Source organism: Protopterus annectens, chromosome 12.part0, assembly GCF_019279795.1.
Source record: "Protopterus annectens isolate FY-2018-M chromosome 12.part0, PAN1.0, whole genome shotgun sequence".
NCBI classification, from domain to species: domain Eukaryota; kingdom Metazoa; phylum Chordata; order Ceratodontiformes; family Protopteridae; genus Protopterus; species Protopterus annectens.
In genome coordinates, this window is record NC_056746.1 from 1,412,071,779 (window position 1) to 1,412,084,629 (window position 12,851).

The 12,851-nt window shown below is 37.4% G+C and overlaps 1 protein-coding gene across 1 annotated transcript in view; it reads right to left on the reverse strand.

Moving 5' to 3' along the window:
* The window catches only part of DHX35 (DEAH-box helicase 35), an 844,978-nt gene that overhangs the window by 196,727 nt on the left and 635,400 nt on the right, over window positions 1-12,851 (reverse strand). Inside the window, exon 17 of the mRNA XM_044090458.1 lies at window positions 8,355-8,432. Within this exon, the coding sequence (XP_043946393.1) occupies window positions 8,355-8,432 (78 nt within the window). The remainder of the gene's footprint in view (window positions 1-8,354; window positions 8,433-12,851) is intronic.

Here is a 12,851-nt window from a genome sequence, read left to right on the forward strand (position 1 = left end):
ATACTGGTACCTGTGGTGTAATGACTTGAGTGCATGTGTGATTTGGCGGGTCCTAGCTCAGATAAGCAAATAACCGTTGTCTTCTCCCACGTTTAGCCTGGTAAGAGGGACATCAATATGTCTTACAGTGAAGTCCCCCTATGACAAGAGGAAGGACCTAAGTGCTCTAAAATATAGGATAGTCCCTATCATATGCAAGTTGAAAACACTCTAGTCTATTGCAGTGACTCTCCAGATTTGAAGAACTGCCTCCCCCGACACACATACACATCCCTACATGGTGGTTACAACTGTGACTGCTTGGCTGGCTAGGCTGTCCTATGAATGCTCCCCTGAAGGGTCAACACAATGTGCCACTTAAGGGCCTTCCTTGATCTGTAATTATGCTTATTCTTGAGGAGGGTTAACTTAGCTTAACAGAAGAGTCTGAAGGGGCCAAATGGGAGTGATAAAGGTCCTCAGAGTGGTAAGGGGCCTACTTTCTCGTCCAGAGGTCAAACAGTAACTCCTGTGAAGTCTGTCTAAATAATATCTCCACTTAAAAAGGTGTATCCAGGACAGACTGCCTAAGCTCTTCCCCAGGAAACTGTAAGACCAGCCCTAGCCAGCACATGAGTGAACTTACATTCATAACCACAGCATTAGCTCAGGTAAAGTAAGACAGAATAATGGTAGCCCACTGTGGGAGCTGTGAACAGAGTCTTGACCCAACTCCTAGTTTGTCTCAAATTCATGAAGGGTGAAAAGCTTTTCCAGCACCTGAACCACTACGCAGGAATGGAATATAGACAGATGAGTGGTCTAAGGCTTAGTGTAGCACACTGAATAATACTCTCCTCCCTATCCTATCCAAGGCTTTACAGGCCTTATCTGAAGGGCAAAGTTAGAATATATTTTGGTCTGTTGGTCCTCTGGACTGAACAGACCACACAAGAGTCTGCCACATTATGCCTAGACAGAATCTTATTTTGTTCAGCCAGGGACTTATAAAGAGCACCTGCCTCTTTGAAAACTGCTGAAACCAAGTGTTTCCAGGTTGTACATATATATATATATATATATTTATATATATCATCCCTAATGGCAGGCCTCATGGGTAGGATGATTTACAGCTTCACCTACTCCTTCCTGCAATGTAATTTCTGGGAGAGGGAGAAGAAGGTGCCAGAGGCCAGACCATAAAAGACTTTATGAGCTTTAAATTTTCTGAAAAAAAGGGTTCCTCCAGAGTGAAGCTTCACAGCTGTAGAAGGGACATACTCCTGCACAAATGACGTGCATGGGATCAGGTGAGTGCTTGGCACATGCCATGTTTAGGGTGTCATAGCACCTGCCAACAGCACTGTAAGAGCTTAAAATGACTGCACTTTAGGCCAGTGCTGCCAGAAAGCCATGGTCCCTGATAGAGCTTTGCCATATCATTAGGTATGGGGCTCACTAAAGATCAAACAAATGCCTGATATTTACATCCAGGACCACAGGTACCAGGCCCTCCAGTACAAGCTTTTTAGGATCTAGGAAGTACGTGAAAGGAGAGACCTCAGTTTCAAATTCAACAATTTGACTATTTTCTAGTTGGGTTGTGGTAGTGATACTGTATACGTGTTTTCTTCTACGTGGGTGTACAATCATGGATTTAGTGGAGCTTGTCCTTGCTAAAATTTTTTTTATATTTTTTTAATAGGCTAAAACTTTGCCCTTTTTTTGTTTTTCTTGACTGCTGAAGCTTCAGTCACTTTAAACTAAGCAAGGAACCATATATAACCTTAACATCATGTTTCTATTCATTTTTATATCTAATTAATTTAGAAATGTGTACAAAAATTGCTGAGTTTCTCTGTTATAGTGCTTCATGTTTCTGCAGCATAAATGGCAATCATGGTTTCAAGACAGGAAAACGTATTGAAATACACAAATTGTACTACTAAAGAGCGGAGATATTTATTTATTTAGATTTGTTTACTGGGAAAGTCCTTCTGGGCCAGAAGCCCATTTTCAGTAGAGGCCCAGGGAGAAAAGCTGCACAGAAATATAAGCAAAATACAACAATTAGATTGTACAACAGTGTACATACAGTAAGATGGAGAATACACATCCTATCCCTACATTACATGTAGTATCACTTTTAGCCGCACTCCTTCTTGTTTTCAATTACCAGCTTTCTAAAGCAAAACATAAGACTTTGAAAGGCTGTCTATTGGAAGTGCAAGATGCGAACATGAGAATCCTGACACTTGGAAAACTAAACTTGCAGATCAAACAAATATAAGTGATGTCATAGAGTCAATGGTACATTTTTGTAGAAGAACTTTACTCATCCCCACCCCAACTTCCTGTTGTGACACACTTACTACAACTTTGTTACCGACATATGCTAACCATACATTGGAATGGGAATATTTCTAATGTACTGCAACCTTAAACATCACTCAGTTACACTGTTCTAAGGATTACAGTTAAGGTCCTCATTATTTCACCAACAGCGATTTGTAACTCTTAACTTCAGAGGCCATTGTCTTACCTTGGCTGGCATCATTTTTAAATCTCGACGTTCCTTACCTTTAGGAATGATTCATAAATATTCAGCATAGTAAGATGGTCTCCCTCAGCCACTGCAAATTTCCGCTGCTCTCTAGCCTTAAAACAGGAAGTAAAAAAAAAAAACAGAATCAGGAACATTATGACTGCTTTCTTAGTTTCCAAATTACAAACAAAACATATGTGATTATCACACGCTACAGACAATACCCAGCTAGGACAGTTTGGCGACCCTTACATTTTTTTCTGATAGAATGACTATTACCCAGTAAATTTACATAAAACACTGACACGAAAGTAGACAATGAAGAAATTCAGGTCATTCCTATAGACTGAGACTACAAAGGACAGCATAAAAAGTTGGCCTCATAATGGGGGCTATATGTGACTATCCACAAAGAAACAGCAGCATAGTGATTCAGTGATAAAAGGATCACAGAGTCATAGATTCACAGATAATCCAAGGGCACCAAATCTTATGACCATTCACACTGTGACAGTATCCTACCTCAAGATGAACCTCCTTTCTGCAGGAGGGCCATACCAGTCAGTCTCGAAGCAAATATTTAGATACCCATCCAGTCATCCAGGATTATTTTTAAAGGACGACACACTGAATCACACTACTTGACATGCAGTAGAAGCTAATTCCAGAGGTTTGGGGGAGCTGGGTTGCAAACTGCTGCTCCCACTGTGTTTTATTTATCTGTAGGCGAAGATTTAGATCCCGGTTCTACTACTAGTGGAGATATTTAACTTGCAGATAATACAGATGGTCAAGAACAATATGGTGTCTAATGGCATGATAAGCCAGATGGAGAGCCTCCATCAAAAGTCTAGAAGACATAAAATAAAGGGATAGAGCTTCTAGCCTCTCTTAGTAGCTCAAGGATTTTAGGCTTGTGATCTTTCTAGTTAGGATCACCAATGCAAGGAAGCCACAAGTGCCTGACCAACAAGTAAGGCTCGTTTCCACCAAACACAGACACTAACAGGCACCACAGAGGTGTAATACACAAAAAAATTCAAATAAAGCCCAGGGATCCACAGGATAAAAAAGTTTAATAAAGTAAAATAATCCATGTAAAAACACATAAAATGCTTAACAAGATCACCGCATTTTTCAGCCCTGCTTGGGACTTCTTTCTAGTTAGGAACTTTTGTGTACTTTCTAATTGTTTGATATGCTTAGTAAAATACATTACAAAGGGTACTACACTTCTTAATTTGTAGTCAAAAACATGAAATATAATAGTAAATTAGTAGACAGAGATGTTTATGGTAGAGGTGACATGGCTATGGGCAATAATGATGAACATACAGATATTCATAGAAATAGGAATAATGACGATTTTGCAAATTCTGATTATGATGAAGGACAGCTTGATTTTTTAGAAGAACCGACTCTGAGAAGGTCGGAGAGACTACGCAACAGATACGGTACACAACAACAGAACAGGTATCACAGAAATACATCACACAAGAACAATGCATGGCACAAATAGGAGCATTTGAGTTAAGTGATGGTAATATTCCACATGATTCTTTTGTTTGTGGTTACAGTATTAGTATTAATGTTTCAGCTAATGATATTAGCACTACCAATTTCGTAGTACCTGATGATAGAACAAATAACCAGACCTTCGAGAATCCATACAATATTAATGATGATTTTATTATTACAGAAGGTGGTTTTAGTTTGTATAATTACACTGATAAACATTTCGGTAATGAATTTTTAGCCCTTTTTAAAAGAGGTTTTAGCTTTGTACCGTCTTTTAAATTAGATATTGGCAAAATTTTTATTAATTTAAAGCTTTATACTAGATTACTCAATTTAAAAGTGTTTTTTTCAAATAATAACAATGACGGTTTTAGTGATACAGCCCATTTGACACTGAAGCGTAGTAGTACATTTATTCCACCAAGTAATCCCATGATTCATATTTTTGAAACATTATGTGAGATTCAGTTCAGAAAAGTTTTAAAGAAAGAAAATGATATGGCTGAGAATCTCACATCTGCTGAAAAATTTTGTCTTAAAGAAATTACTACCTCTGACAATTTTAGAGTTATGAAACCAGACAAGGGAGGTGGTGTGGTAATAATGACTAATACAGATTATTACAATAAAATGACCATCATGTTGAATGATACTAATACATATGAAAAAGTGACGAAATATGAGATGTCAAGGGCCTATATGAAAGTGGATTGGTTACTATACGAATATTTGATGGAAGGAATTTTAACTAAAGATGAATATTGTTATCTAAGTGTCAAATTTCCAATTACTCCAACAGTTTTTGGTATCCCAAAGATACATAAGGATGTGTACAATCCACCTTTCAGGCCTATTGTTTCTGCAAGAGGGTCAAAAACTGAGGCCTTGGCATCTTTTATTGATGTTAATTGCAAAGATACTCTTGCTAAATTACCACACATTTTAAGGGATTCCTGGCATTGTCTGAATTTAATTAGACAAAATAACACCTTGACTACATCCGACTTGATTATGGCTACCACTGATGTGGTCAATTTATTTTCAGTTATTCCTCACAAGCAGGGTCTTGAAATGTTTGAGGCTAGTTTATTGAGTCATAGTGACATGGATGTCACAAAATGCCGCCTTCTAACTGAATTAATGGAAATTGTGTTGGAAAATAATTTTATTTATATTAATGGTGAATTCTACAGACAAAGTACTGGTGTTGCAATGGGCGCCAGATGTACTCCTATTTATGCAAATTTGGTGCTAGCTAAATGGGAAATTGACTCAGTGTTTACATCCGCTTATTGGCATAAGGTATCCCTGTATTTGCATTATTTGGATGATATTATTATATTTTGGATAGGTGAAAAGGCTGAGTTGATTGAATTCATTGAATATCTGGGTAGGACATCTGATTTTCTTAAGTTTACTAGTAATATTCAAGATAAACAATGTGAATTTCTTGATCTTATTTTGTCCCATGATGACGATGGTTTTCATTCCAACATTTTTAGGAAGAAAACCTTTTCTAATTCTTTTTTACATTTTAATAGTTGTCATCCTTTTTATCAAAAAAGAAATTTGATTAAGGGGTAAATGGTTAGATTATCAAGAATTATTAGTGATGACAATATATTCAAACAAGAAATTGAAATATCGTCCAATATGTTTATAGACCGAGGATACCCCAATGATTTAATTGGTACTATCAAAAGGGATATTTATATTAATAGGACTATAGTTTATAGACCCATTATCAAATATGGGTGTGACAATTTGTCCAAAGCCAATTCCAATTTGCCTAGATATGATTCATTTATTTTGCCATATAATGATACATCACATTACTTAGCCAACATCATTAAGGAGACATGGACAAGTGTTTTTATAAACAACGCTGAGTTATCCAAGATATTAGGAAGTCAGCCTAAAATTACATTTAGTAGAGGGAGAAATTTAAAGGACATCTACGAGTCTAATATTAATAGGAATTTATATAAAACATCCAAAATGAGTAAATGTGGTACTTGTCACACTTGCAAATACATTAATGATGGTCCCTATGTTGCAATACAGGGTTACAGTAAGACCATTAGATACCCAGGATACTGTAATTGCAACACAAAGATGGTGGTATATCTGGCAACTTGCACAACATGCCCAGCATTTTATGTTGGTAAAACCATTAGGAAGTTAAGAGAACGCATAGTTGAGCATGCTAGAGATATCAAGAAACATAAGACTACGAGTTCCTTATATATGCATAGTAGTAGATGTCCAAATTTTATAAGATTTATATTTTTTGTCATAGATAGAATTCCACACAATATTTATAAAGGCGGTGATGATAAGACTATGCTTGAGGCTATAGAATGTTTATGGCAATTCAGATTAAATGCTTGTATGCTACCTGGTATTAATGAAACTATATCTATCTCAAGTATTTTAAAATATAGGTCACATTTTATATGACCTAATTTTATGTATATAGTTATGATTCAACATATTTATTAATTTTTATTTAAATATTTTATATTAATATATTTCAAGTTTTTTACCTTTTAACATGTATAGTGTTGACATGTATATAATATGTATTTTAAACATGTTGTTTTATATTTGAGCCAAGTCACTTTAACATATACCTCTACATTGAATTGATCAATCAATCATCAATTATTTAATTAATCAATTATGTTATTAGGCAGTTTTTGCATATATATGAATGGCCTTGATGTCAATCCTTTGTACTCTGATGATGCCCTAATATGTGTGGGTGAAAGCGCTAAGTACTTTTTTATTTTATGTTTCTGGAATAAAACGGTTGATGCAGTTCACTGTGTGGGTTTTGTTATCTCATGGGCAGGATGATTTACAGCTTCACCTACTCCTTCCTGCAATGTCAATTCTGGGAGAGGGAGAAGAAGGTGCCAGAGGCCAGTCCATAAAGGACTTTATCAGCTTTAAATTTTCTGAAAAAAAGGGTTCCTCCAGTGTGAAGCTTCACAGCTGTAGAAGGGACATGCTCCTGCACAAATTATGTGCATGGGATCAGGTGAGTGCTTGGCACATGCCATGTTTAGGGTGGCATAGCACCTGCCAACAGCACTGTAAGAGCTTAAAATGACTGCACTTTAGGCCAGTGCTGCCAGAAAGCCATGGTCTCTGATAGAGCTTTGCCATATCATTAGGTATGGGGCTCACTAAAGATCAAACAAATGTCTGATATTTACATCCAGGACCACAGGTATCAGGCCCTCCAGTACAAGCTTTTTAGGATCTAGGAAGTACGTGAAAGGAGAGACCTCAGTTTCAAATTCAACAATTTGACTATTTTCTAGTTGGGTTGTGGTAGTGATACTGTATATGTGTTTTCTTCTATGTGGGTGTACAATCATGGACTTAGGGGAGCTTGTCCTTGCTAAAATGTTTTTTTATATTTTTTTAAATAGGCTAAAACTTTGCCCTTTTTTTGTTTTTCTTGACTGCTGAAGCTTCAGTCACTTTAAACTAAGCAATGAACCATATATGACCTTAACATCATGTTTCTATTCAATTTTATATCTAATTAATTTAGAAATGTGTACAAAAATGGCTGAGTTTCTCTGTTATAGTGCTTCATGTTTCTGCAGCATAAATGGCAATCATGGTTTCAAGGCAGGAAAACGTAGTGAAATACACAAATTGTACTACTAAAGAGTGGAGACATTTATTTATTTAGATTTGTTTACTGGGAAAGTCCTTCTGGCCAGAAGCCCATTTTCAGTAGAGGCCCAGGGAGAAAAGCTGCACAGAAATATAAGCAAAATACAACAATTAGATTGTACAACAGTGTACATACAGTAAGATGGAGAATACACATCATATCCCTACATTACATGGAGTATCACTTTTAGCATCACTCCTTGTTTTCAATTACCAGCTTTCTAAAGCAAAACATAAGAGTTTGAAAGGCTGTCTATCGGAAGTGCAAGATGCAAACATGAGAATCCTGACACTTGGAAAACTAAACTTGCAGATCAAACAAATATAAGTGATGTCATAAAGGCAATGGTACATTTTTGTAGAAGAACTTTACTCACCCCCCACCCCAACTTCCTGTCGTGACACACATACTACAACTTTGTTACCTACATATGCTAACGATACATTGGAATGGGAATATTTCTAATGTACTGCAACCTTAAACATCACTCAGTTACACTGTTCTAAGGATTACAGTTAAGGTCCTCATTATTTCACCAACAGCGATTTGTAACTCTTAACTTCAGAGGCCATTGTCTTACCTTGGCTGGCATCATTTTTAAATCTCGACGTTCCTTACCTTTAGGAATGATTCATATATATTCAGCATAGTAAGATGGTCTCCCTCAGCCACTGCAAATTTCCGCTGCTCTCTAGCCTTAAAACAGGAAGTAAAAAAAAAACTCAATCAGGAACATTATGACTGCTTTCTTAGTTTCCAAATTACAAACAAAACATATGTGATTATCACACGCTACAGACAATACCCAGCAAGGACAGTATGGCGACCCTTACATTTTTTTTCTGACAGAATGACCATTACCCAGTAAATTTACATAAAACACTGACGCGAAAGTAGACAATGAAGAAATTCAGGTCATTCCTATAGACTGAGACTAAAAAGGACAGCATAAAAAGTTGGCCTCATAATGGGTGCTATATGTGACTATCCACAAAGAAACAGCAGCATAGTGATTCAGTGATAAAAGGATCCCAGAGTCATAGATTCACAGATAATCCAAGGGCACCAAGTCATATGACCATTCACACTGTGACAGTATCCTACCTCAAGATGAACCTCCTTTCTGCAGGAGGGCCATACCAGTCAGTCTCAAAGTAAATATTTAGATACCCATCCAGTTATCCAGGATTATTTTTAAAGGATGACACACTGAGTCACACTACTTGACATGCAGTAGAAGCTTATTTCAGAGGTTTGGGGGAGCTGGGTTGCAAACTGCTGCTCCCACTGTGTTTTATTTATCTGTAGGCGAAGATTTAGATCATGGTTCTACTACTAGTGGAGATATTTAACTTGCAGATAATACAGATGGTCAAGAACAATATGGTGTCTAATGGCATGATAAGCCAGATGGAGAGCTTCTATCAAAAGTCTAGAAGACATAAAATAAAGGGACAAAGCTTCTAGCCTCTCTTAGAAGCTCAAGGACTTTAGGCTTGTGATCTTTCTAGTTAGGATCACCAATGCAAGGACGCCACAAGTGCCTGACCAACAAGTAATGCTCGTTTCCACCAAACACAGACACTAACAGGCACCACAGAGGTGTAATACACAAAAAATTCAAATAAAGCACAGGGATCCACAGGATAAAAAAGTTTAATAAAGTAAAATAATCCATTTAAAAACACATAAAATGCTTAACAAGATCACCGCATTTTTCAGCCCTGCTTGGGACTTCTTTCTAGTTAGGAACTTTTGTGTACTTTATAATTGTTTGATACGCTTAGTAAAATACATTACAAAGGGGCACTACGCTTCTTAATTAGACTGACCAATGCTGAGTAAAAGTGAGTGATTACCTCTTAAGTCCTCAATGATACTCCTTTGAGAATTCGGTGGACTAAATAAAATGATTTCCTGACAAAAGCTGTCATGTGATGGTCAGAGGAGAGGGAGCTATCAACCCATGTACCTGTACCCCAGACTACATGTTCATTTCATAGTGGTGTGTTGTCTATACAAAATAATGAGACAAAGGGTTGTCTATCAAAAATGATGAAGCTACACTTTGTAGCGTTTACTCTGATACCATTTTTAGACCCAGGAGTGGACTAAGGAGAGTTCAGCCAGGAATGTTAACAACAACAACCCCACCGTTTGCAGTCATTCAACCCTCTGTTTGCAGTCATCTGCAGACTTTTAACAACCAGAGAACCTGGCTCTCTGCTTGGAGATCTGACAAGTAAATACCAAACAAGAGACGTCCCATAACCAAGCCCTGAGGGACACCTCTGACCACTGTCATATTTTCTGATGAGACATGTGCAACTTGCACCACATTGTTTCTGTCTTTCGGTCAGTTTGTTATCCATTTTATGATATATGGGTTGATTTTTAAACCATTTAACTTCTGTATGATGCCAGCAGTGAAATGGTGTCAAAAGCCTTGGCTAGGTCAAGATAGACCATGTGCACTGCATGGTCACCATCAACATCTGCTGTGTTGGAGTCTCCAGATTATTGGTACTTTTAGGAGAAGGATTTCTGAAAGACGTTTAACACATTAAACAGTCAAGCTCTCCCCTTCCCAAAGGCAAACCATCAGGGGTCAGGTATAATAAGAATCTTGATATCACAGTTTATGTGGTCAGTTATAATACAATCCATGTGTTTACAGATGAGGCTAGTACAGCTGACAGGTCTGTAATTATCCAGACTGGCTATAATGCCAACCTTATAGAGAAGCATCCCCACTGCATGTGCCAAAACATCAGGTGCACAATCAGTAGCCAAACTTAGGTTAAATAGTTTAAAAAGTATATCTGCAAGGGCAAGTTTAACACTACTAATTAAGCAACCAGTTACATGGTTAGATCCCATGTAGGAAGTAATTTTGGCCTTGATTAACATTTTAAGTAAGGGATTTTTTTTAGAGATAACTGGGAGGCAAAAAGACGTATTTCGGGGCTCAGGTGATGTTTGCACCAGATTTATTTTCAAGAATACTGTCAATGTCTATTGGGAGAGAAGATGATGTGTCATTTGGATAAGTTCAGAACAACCTAGGGTACTTGTACTTTTTTTTAAGTTTTGTAACATAGTGGATAAGATTTATAATTACATTTGGCTTCAGAGGCCAGTCTAAGTTCATGGGCTCCTTTAGTGGATGTGATACGTATCCTGCCATATTGTTCAAGGATTCGATTTTCAGTTTTGATCTACAATCACTATATGCGTTATTTGTGTGGGGTTACCCCTTTACACTACCTTACTTATGTGTGCTAACCTTAACCCTGCATATTAACTCAGAAAAACACTTCTAAAAGTACCACTAATCTAGACAATCAGACACATAAAACACACCTGCACACACCTCTACACACACACACACACACACACACACACACACACACACATACATACAAAGATGTACTACACTAAAACTATCCTCAACGTAGCCCTAGCCCTAAAAAGCAAACACTCAAACACAAACATACCAAACAGACATTAAATGTATCCTATTACCTAACCATAACCATATTCCTAACCTACAAAAATGCACATATACACAAACATTCACACACCATATACGCACTTACTTTTTTGGCAAAATGTACATTCAGAAAACCATAAGGTTGCTAAACTGAATCTTTGGCAACTTGAGCCAGCAGCTTACGTAGTCAACGAAATGAACATTCAGCTAAGTTAACTGGTACCACACACACACACACACACACACACACACACACACACACACACACACACACACACACACACACACACACACACACACACATGCACATACATATGTATACATGCATGTATATATATATATATATATATATATATATATATATATATATATATATATATATATACATATTGATAGATAGCTAAACAGATAGATATAGAAAGAGAAAAAGGGAAAATTCTGTATGTACATAGCATTTATCTATTTTTATTTTTGCAGCCTAGGCAAAGGTTATAATGGGTCAAAGGTCCCATAAAAGACCAGTATGCTTATCCAGTTAACAATCAAAAGTAAATAAAATAAAATAAAATAAAGGAGAACAAGTATCATTTTCATATATATGAAAATAGCCTGAGTGCAAGTTCTGCTTCTATAGACCAGACAGAAAGGAACCTCCTCCAAGGGCCATCATGTAATCCTTGCCATTCCATCCATGTGAAATAATGAACCCCAAATGGATGGAATACAGCCAGAACACCAAGAGTTTCCAACAGTGTATGTCTCATAAGACATCTACAACAACTGGAAAGGCAGCAGAAATACCTCACAAAGAGGATTACTGGCCTCAAACAGATGCCCTACGCAGACCGTCTCAAAAAACTCCAGCTTTACTCCGTCACATATCGCCTACTCAGAGGCAATCTCTGCCTAACATACAAAGCTATGTCAAACCCAGAGCTGTTGGACATGCTCCACTTTAAGAAATCCCAATCCCTCCACGCTACACGCTCTAGGGACCTAAACCTTGTCACCACAATAAACAGAACATGCTGGAGGGATAGATTCCTGTCCCAGAAACTTCCCGTACTCTGGACCAAACTACCTATCTATATTAAACAGATCTCCTCATTAGCACTCTTCAAGAAAAATTTTGATGACTGGATGGGAAACAGGAAATTCACCCCAGGGATCACCTCTGTGGCTCTGCTCGAAAGGGGCACAGGAAAATAATTTTCTTGGGTGGCGAAAGCCAGGGTACCTTTTTGGCTAAGCTTATATAGGCCCTAGGGCCAATAGCCTAGTACCTATCTATGAACCTATAACAAAGATGCAACAACTTAGAAACTTCAAGGCCAAGGTTGGAGAATACTAGGACAGCACACTCTTAAAATAGAAACTGCCCCATTGGAAGTTGTTATCCTTTGCTACAAAAAGTTATTAATAACAGCAAAAATCATTATCATCTTTATACAAGTCTATCTTTCACAAAAATCACTGTGCAGGAAGTCCTGACAGTCTTGCGAACTACAGGACAGACATACAAGGAAAAGGAACTGAGAGATGGTCAGACTGAAGCTTAGCCACTTTCTAATGGAACTGTCCAGACGCTATCATTTAAGAAGATATTATACCGTATGCTGACT